At 41.3% G+C, this 18,539-nt stretch overlaps 1 protein-coding gene across 1 annotated transcript in view; it reads right to left on the bottom strand.

The window, feature by feature from the left end:
- Positions 1-864: 864 nt before the first annotated feature.
- The window catches only part of dnai1.2 (dynein, axonemal, intermediate chain 1, paralog 2), a 33,975-nt gene continuing 16,300 nt past the window's right edge, over positions 865-18,539 (bottom strand). Inside the window, exons 18-20 of the mRNA XM_071379498.1 lie at positions 12,615-12,714; positions 10,250-10,435; positions 865-1,336 (exon numbers count right to left, since the gene is read on the bottom strand). Coding sequence (XP_071235599.1) covers positions 1,235-1,336; positions 10,250-10,435; positions 12,615-12,714 — 388 coding nt within the window. The 3' untranslated portion in view covers positions 865-1,234. The remainder of the gene's footprint in view (positions 1,337-10,249; positions 10,436-12,614; positions 12,715-18,539) is intronic.

Below are 18,539 nucleotides of genomic sequence, written 5' to 3'. Positions count from 1 at the left end.
CGTATATTAAATGCTCAGGGAGGTACTGTATAGTAGAGGAATAGACTGATCCCCTGTATAGTAGACCGAATAGACTGATCTCTACTAGCCAACTGGCTAGTAGAGGAGTGGGTGCCAGACAAATTGGCTCTAACTGCATGTCAACTGTCAAGCAGACAACACTCACTGGCCCTCTTAAAAATCAAAGTATAACTATTCCTCTTAAATTCAGCAGCGGAATGAATGAAACAACCTGTAACAGTTAAAAATGTGTCTCAGAGACAAGTTGGCATCAATAACTCAACTGTTATAGTCCGTTTTGATCTTCTTGGTCCTTGATAGTACTGACATGGATAACGAAATGCAGGCATAAATGTGTTATACACACACACGCACACACTCACAACCTAGTGAGGTCAAAGACACATGGTTTAACACAAGGTTAGTTCATGTGGAGTCAAAGAGGCTAGAACCTTGAGTGTCTGAGGACTGGACCAGACTTCTCCGAAGGACTGGACTTCTGCAAAGCTTCTAAATGCTTCTCATTTCAGACATTTTCTTGCGAAGAAAAACAAGCCTGTGTGTATTGACGGTAACAGCGGGCTGTGTGGAGTGTGTCACTCATACATGGTCATGGTCACTCATACATAGCAGTGGTCTGTGAGCGAAGCATACCAAGTGTTATGTAAGGAGCTTAGAGGCTTTGTTCGCTTTGTCCTCTTAAAATGTGGTCCTCTCAGTACTAACCTCCTTTGGTACAGTGTCAATGACAGCCCACACATTGTTGTAGGACAGTACTCCTACAACTCCTATTATGTGACTTGTTCTGACGAGGACATAGCATCTCTTCCCCTTCACAACAAAAATAACAAGACGTGCCAGACATTGGAATGATACATTTTTTAATGAATATTTCCAAACAAACTGAGCTACTCTGTTTTCCAAAACAAAAAAATATATCCCAAAGCTTGAGTGGTTTTGCCGCATCAGGTAAAGAAGACTTTGCTGGTTGCACAATGACTATCTATATGTTTAGTATAGTGCACAGCGCAAGAGTGAGAAAAACAGTAGGCTAGATTGCAGATTCAATAGACAGCACTGTACTTCAACATGGGAAGGAACGGTGGCTTTAGTATCGCAGGTTTAGAAGACATAAGACAGTAGGAATAAGGCATGAATGGTGGTGGGTTTATAACTGGAGTGCAGTAGTAAAAATAGTGGGTGACCACAGTCCTGCATGGTGTTGTCATAGTTTCTAAGCATTGCTGTTCTCTGGCTCCCGCAGTAAACTCAGCAGCTTCTCCATCTTGGCGATCTCCACCTCAGGCCCCTTGGGCAGCTCCTGACCCTTCTTCTCCTGGTGAGAGACACAGTAGCACACATGTCAAATACCGGAGGGGAAACAACTTGACCTTAATGAAGAAAAACATACACTGAAAACAAGCTGGGAAGGAAGGGATGATAAACAAAGACAAGATAAAAGACCTGGAGAAATGCAATCCAATAAAAGCCTTTCTTTCCGGAGACTAAGAAATTAGAAAAAGGCAGACTTGCAGAGCGTGCAACTTCCAATATGGAATGTGTTATTGGCAGTTAAAACTCATCCATTGTTGACTTCAAACGTGGCCAACAAGAGGTAAAGGAAGCGGTCCAACATGGTGTCCGGTGGTAATGTGGCCACCTGGCACTTCTCCCATGCTGTTCTGGAGGTTCATCATTTCTCCCTGGGAGGACATCAAGTACCTCCTCCTTATCTGAGATCATCACTATGGTTACCGACCTAGCTGATGGAACACTGTGTATCCGGGGGTGAGACTTTAACTGAATTAACATCCTTTGGATTATTTACTTGAGAGCGCTGGTTATTTTCAGCGGTCATTGCCCAACCTTGCTAACTGGTAAGGACTAAGGAAGGGTATGATTCAATCCAACATGCATTGCGGTACATGTCATGCACAGAGTGCTTTAACACTCTTGAAAAACACTAATGCTGTTTCTAGAAGTTGCAAGGTAGAAGTGCGAGGACAGGTGGGCAGACCGGACATAGTATCTTAATTGGTGCATTTATTAAAATATTCCCCTATCTGTTTAAATATGCCCCCTCTATCTGTTTAAGGCATTTCATCATATCTGATAGATATGGGAGAGAGAGAGAAAGCTGAATGGGCAGAGATGATAAGTAGTGGAGTGAGATTCATCTTTCTCCACCCAGCCCATTCCTGTTCCTGCTGCCTGCTCCAACCCTCATACAACATCTCTATACTATATTATAGGGATCCTCAAAGCACACAGGGCTGGGCTGCAGAGTGTTATAGCACAGAGACCTTCACACACACACACAGCAGTTTAACATGGTGGTCTAATATTGAATTTATGGAAATTCAGTGACAGAGCGCTGCAATATTCACAATCTTCGAAAATATATTTTGCAAAAATGCTACAGATGACTTGATGCTGTAGTGGATGACTTGATTTAGGCAGTGGTACAGTGAGTAGATAGCTGACTGGCCTTGAAAAAATACATCTCATTCATAACCTTGTTTAGAAAGCTTTTACCGAGGGGGAGCTTATCTTGTCGGCATGCATGGGACAGAGATCTTCAAATCATGGCACTTGTCCTACCTATTTCAATAGGATTTCTCTCAATGCCGAGAGGTTATGCATATAGATGAGACCCCAGTGCTGCATTGCAGACTAATATAACACGTAGGCTCCTAAATCAGGGGCTTGTTCAGGAGGGTGCAACGTTACAGGACATGCAGATAGATATACTGTAGAACATTGGTTCTCAATTGGTTTTGCCTCGGAACCCAAATTTAACCAGGTTGTCTCAGTCACAATCCAATATTCACATTGCGAATAATGTTTTGCCAAAATGCAAGCTGGAAAACTATTTTTGATGCTATATTGATAGTAAACGTACCAATTATATGACAACAGTCAAACATTTTTCATTGTCAATAATTCAATTTTGCCAATATTTTTTATGAAGAATGTTAAGGTCACTGTTTGTGATCACAAAATCAACCAAATCCGCTAAATATCGCTGCTAATAATACTGTGATTGAAGAAAAATTGTTAAGATGTTAAATTAAATGTGAAAAAATATAGGATCATTATCATGTCTACACTTGTTCTTCCTGGTTTTAGTCACAGTGGTGTAAAGTACTAAAGGAAAAATACATTAATGTACTACAATAAATCGTTTTTTGGGGTATATGTAAAAATAAATAAAAATATGTACTTTACTATTTATATTTTTGACAACTCTTACCTTTACTTCACTACATTCCTAAAGAAAATAATGTACTTATTATTCCATACATTTTCCCTGACACACAAATTATTCATTACATTTTCAATGCTTAGCAGGACAGGAAAATGGTCAAATTCACGCACTTATCATCCCTACTGCCTCAGATTTTGCGGCTTCACTAAACACATGCTTTGTTTGTAAATTATGTCTGAGTGTTGGAGTGTGCCCCTGGCTATCCGTAAATAAATAAAAACAAGAAAATTGTTCCATCTGGTTTGCTTAATATATGCTATTTGCAATGATTAATACTTTTAATTTTGATACTTAAGTATATTTTTGCAATTACATTTACTTTTGATACTTAAGTATATTTAAAACCAAATACATTTTGACTATTACCCAAATACTATTTTACTGGGTGACATTCACTTTTACTTGAAATCAGGATAAGGTAAGACCCAGATGCAGACTGTGTCGAAGTAACAACGTTTATTATAGCAACAGAGGCAAAGGTACAGGACGGCAGGCAGGCTCAGGGTCAGGACAAGGAGGGCGAGAAAAAGAGAGGCTGGGAAAAGACAGGAGCTGACAGGACAAACGCTGGTAAGCTTGACAAACAAGACTAACTGACAACAGACAAACAGAGAACACAGGTATAAATACACAGGGGATAATGGGGAAGATGGACGACACCTGGAGGGGGATGGAGACAATCACAAAGACAGGTGAAACAGATCAGGGCTTGACACTTGGGTCACTTTCTATTAATGTATCTTTAAATTTACTCAAGAATGACAATTGGCTACTTTTTCCACCACTATTTAGTCGATTTCATTTAAAAAAACGAATATACACATATATTTACAGTACCAGTCAAAAGTTTGGACATACCTACACATTCAAGGTTTTTTCTTTATTTTGTAGAATAATAGTGAATACATAAAAACGATGAAATAACACATATGGAATCATGTAGTAACCAAAAAAGTGTTAAACAAATCAAAATATACAGTTGAAGTGGGAAGTTTACATACACTTAGGTTGGAGTCATTAAAACTTGTTTTTCAACCACTCCACAAATTTCTTGTTAACAAACTATAGTTCTGGCAAGTCGGTTAGGACATCTATTTTGTGCATGTGTCACGAGCGTCGTCTTGAAAATGACCGGACCAAGGTGCAGCGTGGTGAGCGTACATTTTTCTTTATTTTTAAATGTCGCCAACAAAACAATAAACAACAAAAAACGAACGTGAAGCTCCGTAAGGCTATACATGCATACACGAAGACAACATCCCACAACTAAGGTGGCAAAACAGGCTGCCTAAGTATGATTCCCAATCAGAGACAACGATAGACAGCTGCCTCTGACTGGGAACCACACTCGGCCAAAAACAAAGAAATATAGAACATAGAATTTCCCACCCGAGTCACACCCTGACCAAACAAACATAGAGAAAAAAAGGTAATTTTCCCAACACTCATAATTCACTGTATCACAATTCCAGTGGGTCAGAAAATTCCAAAAAATTATGTCAGGGCTTTAGAAGCTTCTGATAGGCTAATTGACATCATTTGAGTCAATTGGAGGTGTACCTGTGGATGTATTTCAAGGCCTACCTTCAAACTCAGTGCCTCTTTGCTTGACATCATGGGAAAATCAAAAGAAATCAGCCAAGACATCAGAAAAAAGATTGTAGACCTCCACAAGTCTGATTCATCCTTAGGAGCAATTTCCAAATACCTGAAGGTACCACGTTCATCTGTACAAACAATAGCACGCAAGTATAAACACGATGGGACCACACAGCCATCATACCGCTCAGGAAGAAGATGCGTTCTGTCTCCTAGAGATGAATGTACTTTGGGGCGAAAAGTGCAAATCAATCCCAGAACAACAGCAAAGGACCTTGTGAAGATGCTGGAGGAAACGGGTACAAAAGTATCTATATCCACAGTAAAACGAGTCCTATATCAACATAACCTGAAAGGCCACTCAAAAAGGAAGAAGCCACTGCTCCAAAACCCCCATAAAAAAGCCAGACTACGGTTTGCAACTGCACATGGGGACAAAGATCGTACTTTTTGGAGAAAAGTCCTCTGGTCTGATGAAACATAAATAGAACTGTTTGGCCATAATGACCATCGTTACGTTTGACGGAAAAAGGGGGAGGCTTGCAAGCCGAAGAACACCATCCCAACCGTGAAGCACAGGGGTGGCAGCATCACTTCATGGGGGTGCGTTGCTGCAGGAGGGACTGGTGCACTTCACAAAATAGATGGCATCACGAGGTAGGAAAATGATGTGGATATATTGATGCAACATCTCAAGACATCAGTCAGGAAGTTAAAGCTTGGTCGCAAATGGGTCTTCCAAATGGACAATGACCCCAAGCATACTTCCAAAGTTGTGGCAAAATGGCTTAAGGACAACAAAGTCAAGGTATTGGAGTGGCCATCACAAAGCCCTGACCTCAATCCTATAGAAAATTGGTGGGCAGAACTGAAAAAGCGTGTTCGAGCAAGGAGGCCTACAAACCTGACTCGGTTACACCAGCTCTGTCAGGAGGAATGGGCCAAAATTCACCCACTTTATTGTGGGAAGCTTGTGGGAAGGCTACCCGAAACATTTGACCCAAGTTAAACAATTGAAAGGCAATGCTAGCAAATACTAATTGAGTGTATGTAAACTTCTGACCCACTGGGAATATGATGAAATAAATAAAAGCTGAAATAAATCATTCTCTCTACATTATTCTGACATTTCCAATTCTTGAAATAAAGTGGTGATCCTAACTGACCTAAAACAGGGAATTTTTACTTGGATTAAATGTCAGTAATTGTGAAAAATTGAGTTTAAATGTATTTGGATAAGGTGTATGTAAACTTCCGACTTCAACTGTAGTTGAGATTCTTCAAAGTAGCCACCCTTTGCCTTGATGACAGCTTTGCACACTCATTCTCTCAACCAGCTTCATGAGGAATGCTTGTCCAACAGTCTTGAAGGAGATCCCACATATGCTGAGCACTTGTTGGCTACTTTTCCTTCACTCTATGGTCCAACTGAATCATAACCATCTAAATTGGGTTGAGGTCGGGGGATTGTGGAGGCCAGCTCATCTGATGCAGCCCTCAATCACTCTCCTTGGTCAAATAGCCCTTACACAGCCTAGAGGTGTGTTTTGGGTCATTGTCCTGTTGAAAAACAAATGATAGTCCCACTAAGCGCAAACCAGATGGGATGGCGTATTGCTGCAGAATGCTGTGGTAGCCATGCTGGTTAAGTGTGCCTTGAATTTTAAATAAATCACTGACAGTGTCACCAGCAAAGCACCCCCACACCATCACACCTCCTCCTCCATGCTTCACGGTGGGAACCACACATGCGGAGGTCATCCGTTCACCTACTCTGCGTCTCACAAAGACACGGCGGTTAGAACCAAAATCTCAAATTTGGACTCATCAGACCAAAGGTCAGATTTGTCCATTGCTTGTCCATTGCTTGTGTTTCTTGGCCCAAGCAAGTCTCTTCTTCTTATTGGTGTCCTTTAGTAGTGGTTTCTTGCAGCAATTCGACCATGAAGGCCTGATTCACGCAGTCTCATCTGAACAGTTGATGTTGAGATGTCTGCTACTAGAACTCTGTGAAGCATTTATTTCGGCTGCAATTTCTGAGGTGTAGATAACTCTAATGAACTTATCCTCTGCAACAGAGGTAACTCTGGGTCTTCCTTTCCTGTGGCGGTCCTCATGGGAGCCAGTTTCATCATAGCGCTTGTTGGTTTTTGCAACTGCACTTGAACAAACTTTCAAAGTTCTTGACATTTTCCGGATTGACTGACCTTCACGTCTTAAAGTAATGATGGACTGTCATTTCTCTTTGCTTATTTAAGCTGTTCTTGCCATAATATGGACTTGGTCTTTTACCAAATAGGGCTATCTTTTGTATACCACCCCTACCTTGTCACAACACAACTGATTCGCTCAAACGCATTAAGAAGGAAAGAAATCACACAAATGAACTTTTAACAAGGCAGACCTGTTAATTGAAATGCATTCCAGGTGACTACCTCATGAAGCTGGTTGAGAGAATGCCAAGAGTGTGCAAAGCTGTCATCAAGGCAAAGGTGGCTACTTTGAAGAATCTCAAATATAAATGTATTTTGATTTGTTTAACACTTTACTACATGATTCTATATGTGTTATTTCATAGTTTTCATGTCTTCACTATTATTCTACAAAGTAGAAAATAGTAAAAATAAAAACCATGGAATGAGTAGGTGTGTCCAAACTTTTCACTGGTACTGTATATACTATATATATATATATATTCTTTTTAACTCAGACACATTCAAAACCTCCCTCGACCCAAATTTGTGTTCACCAGTTGAGAATCGCTGGAGTAGAAGTTACATGGATCTCAGTCATTGATGATAGGCTAGGCTGTGTATTATGTCAGCTCTAGGCTATACATTGCATGTCTATCTGCAACGTTGTGAAGGTGGTAACCGTGAATACACATTGCAGGTTCATTGGTGTGCCAGTGGACAAAGGAAGAGATGGCTCTGCTGTGTCCTGGGGCAACAGATTGAGTTTTGGGCAGGCTTTGTCTTTTTTCACTGTCAGTGACTTTGGACAGCCACGGGAGAAGGAGGGGAGAGGCTGGTTGTCACAATGCTCCTAAATAAACATCTGGAGGGTGCTGTGCTGGGAATGGAGTTGGACAGACAAATGTTTGCCCTCAACTATATAACTTGGCTTAGAACTCGGGTCTCATCAACACCAACAATTCCCATTAATGATTCATTTAGTCACTGAGAAACATCAGAGTCCAACTGTTAAATGCTCTGACGTGTACCGGAACTACAGCCGCGGCTAACCCCCAAAATGAGTGTAATTAATATGCCGTGACTTGACGTCTGATGTCCGTGTTGTCCTTTATGTCAGAGACTCCTTCTCTTGGCCTGTGGTTACTGAGCGCACAGTGATTATAAACACCACACCTCATTAGCCACCACTATCAGAGGGTACAACGGGAGTGTGACTAATGAGATGGGAACAGCTGAAGGCTCCCGTGTCAAATTGGTTTTACTCCGTGAATTGCCCGGACCCCAACCCCCATGTTCTTCAGCGGAGCCCTCAAGAGGGAACAAGAACTGAAACGGAGAATATATATATTCTCACCACAGTACAACAATCATTTAGAAACTGATTATCTAATTAAACAGATGAACAAACAAACAACCAAAGCTAATTGGACAGAGTGGGGGAGAGAGAGCGGTAGTCCCATGTTGAACCACACATACTATACACGTGATTCAATCAACTGTTTACATTGTACAAAGGCCTATGTGTAAGCACTTAGCGTAAAGAGAGGAGGGGGGAAAAAGAGGTGTGTGTGTGTGTGTCGGGGCCTAGAGGAGAGAGTAGCAGAGCCAACATGACAGTGTTATTTATTGCATTATGTGTTGGGTGTGGGCATTGCTGATGATGAATCATTTGATCTGTTCCCAGCTGTGTAGAACAACAACAAACCTGTATGAATAATGCAAAGGCCAGATACATATCTAGAGTGGGATACAGCCACAGGTGAATAGTAAAGTTTCCCCACTCAAATGAAAGCACAGAATGTACAAGTAGTACACCAATGACGCTAGCAGAGTGTAGTCCTTTTAAGCTACGAAGGAAGTGAATCATCTTTGACCATTTTTGTCACGATAACTGCACGCCCCCTGAAATGTGATTTATCATTTAGTATACTCTGCTCTTCTATCGGAGCATTGTTGATGCCAATTAGAAGCATTTGGCTTTGGAAGTCATTTTGCTGTCTCATTGTAGCACTGAGATGCAAACAAGTGTGTTCCTTGAAGAAAGGCCATGCGTCAGCATGACATGAAATTATAAGTGACTGGAAAATATGTGGCCTTACTCAACTATCAAAGAATTAATACGGAGAGTATGAAAATGAACATGAGCACCTAAAAAGACCGAACGCTCTGCCCTCAAATGGATATCTGCCACAAACAATCCGATACTGTAATAAAATATCACTCAATCCATTTTCGCTTGAGCCTCTAGAGGTGAAAATAAACAAATGCACAAAGGCCTTCAATCAATGGTGTTTTTTGGCAGCTAGACACACCAATGATTATAAATTAGTTTTTTCCTTTATGAGAACTGCATGTGACAAGGGCCGGCTCACATAAATGTACAATTGAGTGATACTTTCAATAAGCTCCGCAGCGGCTGGCAATGAACAATTTAGTCCCCGATCGATGGCCGGCCCAGTGAGGTCACGTCATCAGGAAGTGAAGAAACGGCATCTTCTTGTTTCCAAGGAGGGAAAAAAACTCTCATCTCGCTTTGTTGAAATCAGTAAACACTGAACTACTGCTCATCATTAGAGCACTGCTTATCTAATCGTTTTTTAATCATCAGTAGCACTGTGAGCTAGCTTTTCTTTCTGAAAATGGGTCTAAAGAGCTAAAGTATCCTGAATGGCACCCTATTCCCATATATACTGCACTACTTTTGGTCCAAAATACTAATATAGGCAATAGGGTGCCATGGCCTCCTGTTAACGCAACACATAAAAGTATCCTTGGTAAACTAGCGCTTGATTGTTAAACTAACTGTCCAGTGAAAATCTCACTTTTAAAAGTTAATATTCTGTTAACATATACCCAAATAATGTTATTGACTCACAATATACCTGTATTTGTGGCCAAAGCATAAATTAGAGAAACAAAACACTTCAAAAACCTCAAACTTGTATCTCAATATCTCAAACAAACTGTTTTAAAAAAGCCTGCTATTTCCTCATGGAGGATGAGCTGGCCAATCAACGGTTTACTTAAATTCATGTTTTTAAATGACTGGTACACACCTAGACCATTCTCTCGTTGGGGTACGCTCACACCATTCCAACAAAGAAAGGCTGCTTTTTTAACATACCAAATTACCATGCTAAGAGTTGCTGACACAGCTCCAGCGCTGCTGGGCTCTTTAGGCTCTTACCTTGGGTTTTTTGCGCAGGTTAGGCGAGAGCTTGAGGCTGGTGACATATCCTCGGTCGTCTCCCACGATGATGATGGGGTAGACGGGGTTAAACTCAATGTGAGTCAGCTTAGTCTTTTTCTTGGCCACCACCGGCTGCTGGCAGATGGCCTCATATTTGTTGATGCTAAGGTCAAAGGTATGAACCTGAGGAAAAAAAGTAACAAATATATAGAAAGTTCGGTAGATTATTGCATGCAAATGCAAGGGGAGTCATTTGGTCAAACCTGAAAAGCAATACAATGTGGGATGGTGGAGAACAGAAATATGGTTGAACCGGCTGCCTTTTGGAATGAGTGTGAAAGCTGACTCATACTGTTTTTTATAGAAGAATATATGAGATATTCTCTAAATAAATTGAGTTGCGCATGTTGTTCCATCCTCATCTATTCCAGCTGGGAACCTCTGAGTGACAAACCAAATCAGCAAGGCAAGAGAGAGAGATTCTCAGTGGGGATGCAACTCGGACCATCTGGTGTACGTACCAGTGTTTGCGCAACACTGAGAGAGTGTGTGTGTGTGTGCGTGGTGTCTTGTTATTCAAATGACCCTGACAGGAAAAGCTTGCCTCTCCTGACATTTAGCATCGCTGCAGATTGGTCCATTCATCAGTAAATACATGTCAACACACACACACACACACACACACACACACACACACACACACACACACACACACACACACACACACACACACACACACACACACACACACACACACACACACACACACACACACACACACACACACACACACACACACAATAACAACAAATACCACATCACAGTGTAGAGGGAGTATTTTGGTCATTAGCGGGAGTGACGAAGCAAGCAGTCCACACAGCCAGCGGTGACATTCTGAAGAAGGGGTGCCGTTGACCTCTAGGCTTGCTATCACTTATAATAGGGATTTTTCATCTCAATGAGACAACTATGAATGACTGTAAATATAATCCAAATGATACAAATTGTAGCAGTCATTAGACAAGTGGTACTGTATAAGACAAAAAACGAATGGTTGTATTTTGACAGTTTCAACCTTAACCAAGAATACTTAATATTCTGGTCTCCTTAGAAACTGATGTTGCTGTGGAACTGCTTGAAAAACAAAATCTAGGCTATGCCATACAAAGTTTTCTAGCAGCTAGGAACTGGATTAGATACAAAACAGGTAAATAACTGGTAATATCATACAATTGGGAAGTCTCTATTCTTCTTTATCGTTGAATCTAGGGAATATAAATGAGTGTAATTCCTTTCAATAATAATTGTGTTGTTATGACTGTTAATGTATTTCATTTGGCATTGCTGAGAATGAGATAAACGTATAGTGTTAATGGAAGGTATCTCTTTGGTTAGGTGAATATGGCCTTTTCCATTTCTACAGTAACTATTTATCCAGCAAATGTTGAGGTAACTGGATTTCAGTAATTATTTGCCATTATTGAGGCTATTGTTGTGTTTGTGTTGAGTATTTTCTGGATACATGTTTTGTGAATTAGCCCAGATTTTTTATGTAGGCTATTGCATCCTTTTGACTGTCTTTATCAGTGAACCATATCATTCCCTGTCTGTGGGGGACTGGGGAGGCCCAAACCCCTGGAGTACAGGACTCAGTTTTCAGCCATATCAGACACCATGCACACCGCAGAGTTTTCTAATTTGTCTGTTTGCAGACAAAGTGACAGAGCAGATGGTTCATAGCGCTTCGTCACATTGTTCATCAGCACTAATTTCCTTAATTTCACATGACAGGCGAAATAGAAAGAGAGACAGAGAGACAGAAAGACAGAGAGAGAGACAGGAATATGTGATGAACTCCCAGGCAGGCCAGAGAGATGACAACCTCCACAGCTACTCCTGCATCAATGGACCGGCCAAGCCACTGAAGACCAATCACGTCAGTAGACCAACGACAACAGCTGGCTGGCGCGCTAACAACAGACACCGAGATAAACAGAACAAAATACTTGGAGAGTGCTGTAGTACAAATGACTCTGGGACGGACTCCATCAAACCTGCATTGGCAATGCTTATTGATTTCTTTCTTTTTGATGTCTTCAGTAGGGGATACCCTTGTAATATAAGTTGGTTGTTACCTCTTAGCCATATAAGAGTCATTGTGTTAAACATATTTTTCGAAAGAAATTAAGATAGACAGACAGACATTAATGTCCATTCACCGTTTGCTGCTCCTCAAAAAAGTTATTTAAGCTTTTGCTAGTTAACAACGTTTTGACTACATTGGCCTTGATGGAGTTTCATAAAAACAACTTTTGAGTTAGAGGACATGCCTTGGTCTCTTTGCCTCTATTTGGTTACATACCTTGCCATCAGTGGTGACTGCAGCGAAGACAGTGGAGGAGTAAGGAGACCATGCCACATCTCCCACAGAGGCGTTCAGGTCAAAGGTGAACATTGGGGTCCTAGAGAGACATGGACACTGAAGTATAAGGACTCCGTAATGGATACAAATACTAATACTATAAAGTCAAGATTACTTTATTTACCTTAAAGATAGCAGAAAACAAGACATCATAGACACCTTCTCTAAACTTTTGTAAAAGCAGGTCACATTACTTGTTCATCATAAGTTCAAGTAAAAAGTTAGAGAGTAAAGAGTGAAAAAGACGAAGACAGACATTACTCTTCCCGAGAGAGAAAAAGAAAGAGAGAGAGAGAGGGCTTGAAAATAAAAATCAATAGCACCTCTTCAGGCTACATAGACTCCATTGGGTCGAGCCGATGAGTAAATGCAACCTGCGCCCTCCTCTTATCCCACCAAAGATATCCTCTCCTTCCTGTCAGTGTATTATAGTCCTCCTGTGAGGTCTTCAGCGTCTAGAGAGATGAGCCAGAGCGGGGAATGGGATCCAGGATGATAAGTTAGAAAGTGCGTGAACTGCAGTATCTTATATTCCATTCTTTCCAAAGAAAAGGAAGGAGACATGAACAGTGACTGTTATTGCTCCCAATGGTGAGACTGCTTTGTGAACTGTAGGAACAATACAATGGTTTGAAATGTTTGTCCTCAGTCTTTTGAGGTGCAGGCAGGCAGATAAGTAGCGCTAAAGGCATGTGGAAAATAGAACCTGGTCAATTCCATATCGGCAGATAGCCTAGTGGTTAGAGTGTTGGGCCACTAATCAAAAGGTTGCTGGATCAAATCCCCGACCTGACAAGGTAAAAAATCTGTTGTTCTGCCACTGAACAAGGCAGTTAACCCACTGTTCCCCGGTAGGCTGACATTCAAAATAAAAATGTGTTCTTAAATGACTTCCCTGGTTAAATAAAATCAATCCAAAATATCTTTGGAGTGATTCTTCATTAAATGAGAACAAAACAGATTGGGTCACACTGATTCCAAAGTGGTATCAGGTAGTTAAAGAACACATTTACTCTAAATCATTTCTGTTTACTAAGATACAAAATAGGTTAGAAATCAAAGTTTATTGGTTGCGTACACAGATTTGCAGGTGCAGCCAAACGCTTGTATTTTGTCAATCAAAAAGTGGTGCAGCCAGTCCATAGACTAGAGAGATAGTTATTCTATGTGGATAAACAGACAGATAGCACATGAAGCCACTGAAAGAAGCTAGGATGTCAAGAGAGTGCGGGGTAAGCTGAATGATATTATTAGTTTATCACAGGCTGCCAGGCTGAAGTCCTGATTTCTGTAACCGGCAGAGAAATCTGTAACACTACTTCTGACATTTTGTGACTCAGGCTAGATCTTATCTGAGACGCATGACTCATCACTCACAACCCATTCTGAGAGATGGAGTTACCAGGGCTTGTATCAACAGGAAAAAGTAGTTCCGACCTAACCAATCCACATGATTGATTATTATTCAAATGACCATTTAAGTGTGCAGAGGGACTACTGTTCAACTACTGCTGAACTAAATAAGTGGCTCCTTCACCATGCTCCCTAAACAATGTAGAATCAATTTCTGAAAAAGTATTCTGTTGTTGTCAAACCCCTTTCAACTTGATTAAAGATGTGATATCATTGGTGGGTTCAATGGCAGGTCGGAGATAGGTGCTAAACTAATGATTGTGTAGTGATACATACAAGTACTATAACACCAACAGTCTGCCCTAACACAAAAGACCAAAGCAGGCACAGTCAATATCTCAGTGGTAATGATCAACATAATGAACAGTCTTGATAACACTGAGGTCAGTTGAGAACCAGTTGAAAATCACTGAACATGCGTGTGTTTCGATGTGTTCAAGCCCTCTGCTGGTAGTTCTGTTTATAGCCAAAATCAAATCAAAATTTATTGGTTACATACGCGTGTTTAGCAGCTGTTATCGCGGGTGTAGCAAAATGCTTGTGGTGTAGCAAAATGCTAGCCATAAACGTGGACTTCATGGAAAGCGATTAGATAATTACGATTATTGTTTAGTATGAAATTATATTTTATATAAATATCTAATTGGATTTGTCAAATAATCTGGCAGGCAAATGACATTGTTTCCAGAAAGGGGGTGAGAAAAGTGATGGATATGGTTGAAAATCTTGGAATAGTTTTCACAATTTGTAGTATCATATAATGGTTGGGTGAAAGTTGAAATAAGACCCAGGGTTCTATTTTAACAAACCTAACGCAATGTTCCATGACTAAACCCATACGGGAAGAAATATATATTTCAATATATGTATTTTGAAAGATAAATATCTACTAAGCTGTATGGAATTATTTTAAGAAGGTCATACCAAGGATCATTTTGCTATTTGATTTAGAATTTTAAGACCCCTTGAAGTATCAAAAAAATACATTAAAAAAATATTTTATGAAAAGTGTTATTTGGCCTTACTGCTAATAGCCCATACAAACGCATTAAATAACAGATTCACTGCATGGAACAACAGATAGTCCCCCCCAAAAAATCTAAAGGATGTTTGTTCTGAAGTGTCTGTCCTATATATGAGGGATATAACAAAGATCAGGAAACAGTATATAAATACAGTACCAGTCAAAAGTTTGGACACACCTACTCATTCAAAGGTTTTTCTTTATGTTTACTATTTGCTACATTGTAGAATAATAGTGAAGACATCAACACTATGAAATAACACATATGGAATCATGTTGTAACAAAAAAATATTTTTTATATTCTTCAAAGTAGCCAGCCTTTGCCTTGATGGCAGCTTTGCACAATCTTGGCATTCTCTCAACCAGCTTCACCTGGAATGCTTTTCCATCAGTCTTGAAGGAGTTCCCACATATGCTGAGCACTTTTTGGCTGCTTTTCCTTCACTCTGCGGTCCAACTCATCACAAACCATCTAAACTGGGTTGAGGTCGAGTGACTGTGGAGGCCAGGCCATCTGAAGCAGCACTCCATCACTCTCCTTGGTCAAATAGCCCTTACACAACCTGGAGGTGTGTTTTGGGTCATTGTCCTGTTGAAAAACAAATGATAGTCTCACTAAGCACAAACCAGGCAGGATGGCGTATCGCTGCAGAATGCTGTGATAGCCATGCTGGTTAAGTGTGCCTCTAAATAAATCACTGACAGTGTCACCAGCAAAGCACCCCCACACCATCACACCTCCTCCTCCATGCTTCACGGAGGGAACCACACATGCAGAGATCATTTGTTCACCTACACTGCGTCTCACAAAGACACTGCGGTTGGAGCCAAAAATCTCAAATTTGGACCAAAGGATAGATGTCCACTGGTCTAATGTCCATTGATCGTGTTTCTTGGCCCAAACAAGTCTCTTCTTCTTATCGGTGTCCTTTAGTAGTGGTTTCTTTGCAGCAATTCGACCATGAAGGCCTGATTCACGCAATCTCCTCTGAACAGTTGATGTTGAGATGTGTCTGTTACTTGAACTCTGTGAAGAACTTATTTGGGCTGCAATTTCTGAGGTGCGGTTAACTCTAATGAACTTATCCTCTTCAGCAGAGGTAATAATGGGTCTTCCTTTCCTGTGGCAGTCCTCATGAGAGCCAGTTTCATCATAGTGCTTGATGGTTTTTGCGACTGCACTTGAAGTAACTTTCAAAGTTTTTGACATTTTCCAGATTGACTGACCTTCATGCCTTACAGAAATGATGGACTGTCGTTGCTCTTTGCTTATTTGAGCTGTTCTTGCCATAATATGGACTTGTTTTTTTACCAAATAGGGCTATTCCACCCCTACCTTGTCCCAACACAACTGATTGGCTCATGGCGCCGGAGAAGATGGCTGATGTTTTACGTGCTCCTAACCAACTGTGTTTTTTTGTTCATTTTTTTGCGTTGTTTGTAACTTATTTGTTCACTTATTCTGTACATAATGTTGCTGCTACCGTCTCTTACGACCGAAAATAACTTCTGGACATCAGAACAGCGATTACTCGCCACAAACTGGCAGAAGATTTTTTTCCCCTTTAACGAGTCCAACGAGCCCGACGTGAAGGACATACTGCTTTCCCGGGAACAGGAAGAAGGAGAAAAAGAGGACGGAGGTCGGGCTGCCTTCTGAGAATTCATATGCGATCGAATAAACCCACACTGCCTTCCGTTCTACTAGCTAACATGCAATCATTGGAAAATTAAATTTGATGACCTACGAGGAAGATTAAACTACCAACGGGACATTAAAAACTGTAATATCTTATGCTTCACGGAGTCGTGGCTAAACGACGACATTATCAACATACAGCTGGCTGGTTATACGCTGTATCGGCAGGATAGAACAGTGGCGTCTGGTAAGACAAGGGGGGGCGGACTTTGTATATTTGTAAACAACAGCTGGTGCACGATATCCAAGGAAGTCTCTAGGTTTTGCTCGCCTGAGGTAGAGTATCCCATGATAAACTGACCACACTATCTACCTAGAGAGATTTCATATGTATTTTTCATAGCTGTCTACATACCACCACAGACCGATGCTGGCACTGAGGACACACTCAATGAGCTGTATTCCGCCATAAGCAAACATGAAAACGCTCATCCAGAGGCAGCACTCCTAGTGGCCGGGGACTTTAATGCAGGGAAACTTAAATCCGTTTTACCAAATTTCTATCAGCATGTTAAATGTGCTAAAAAAAAAAATATAGACCACCTTTACTCCACACACAGAGACGTGTACAAAGCTCTCCCTCACCCTCCATTTGGCAAATCTGACCATAATTATATCCTCCTGATTTCTGCTTACAAGCAAAAATTAAAGCAGGAAGACCAGTGACTTGGTCAATAAAAAAGTGGTCAGATGAAGCAGATGCTATGCTACAGGACTAGGTAGCATAGACTGGAATATGTTCCGGGATTCTTCCGATGGCATTGAGAAGTACACCAGTCATTGGCTTCATCAATAAGTGCATCGATGACGTCGTCCCCACAGTGACTATACGTACATACCCCAACCAGAAGCCATGGATTACAGGCAACATCCGCACTGAGCTAAAGGCTAGAGCTACCGCTTTCAAGGAGCGGGACTCTAACCCGGAAGCTTATAAGAAATCCCGCTATGTCCTCCCACGAACCATCAAACAGGCAAAGCGTCAATACAGGACTAAGATCGAATTGTACTACACCGGCTCTGACGCTCATCGGATGTGGCAGGGCTTGCAAACCATTACAGACTACAAAGGGAAGCACAGCCGAGAGCTGCCCAGTGACATGAGCCTACCAGACGAGCTAAACTACTTCTATGCTCGCTTCGAGGCAAATTACACTGAAACATGCATGAGAGTACCAGCTGTTCCGGACGACTGTGTGATCACGCTCTCCGCAGCCGATGTGAGTAAGACCTTTAACAGGTCAACATTCACAAGGCCGCAGGGCCAGATGGATTACCAGGACGTGTACTGCGAGCATGCACTGACTAACTGGCAAGTGTTTTCACTAACATTTTCAACCTCTCCCTGTCCGAGTCTGTAATACCAACATGTTTTAAGAAGACCACCATGTCCCTATGGTAACCTGCCTAAATGACTACCAACCCTTAGCACTCACGTCTGTAGCCAGGAAGTGCTTTGAAAGGCTGGTCATGGCTCACATCAACACCATTATCCCAGAAACCGTAGACCCACTCCATTTGCATACCGTCCTAACAGATCCACAGATGATGCCATCTCTAATGCACTCCACACTGCCCTTTCCCACCTGGACAAAAGGAACACCTATGTGAGAATGCTATTCATTGACTACAGCTCAGCGTTCAACATCATAGTGCCGTCAAAGCTCATCAATATGCTAAGGACCCTGGGACTAAACACCTCCGTCTGCAACTGGATCCTGGACTTCC

The sequence above is a fragment of the Salvelinus alpinus genome, chromosome 2 (genome assembly GCF_045679555.1).
Source record: "Salvelinus alpinus chromosome 2, SLU_Salpinus.1, whole genome shotgun sequence".
NCBI classification, from domain to species: Eukaryota; Metazoa; Chordata; class Actinopteri; order Salmoniformes; family Salmonidae; genus Salvelinus; species Salvelinus alpinus.
This window is presented reverse-complemented; position numbering and strand designations above follow the sequence as displayed.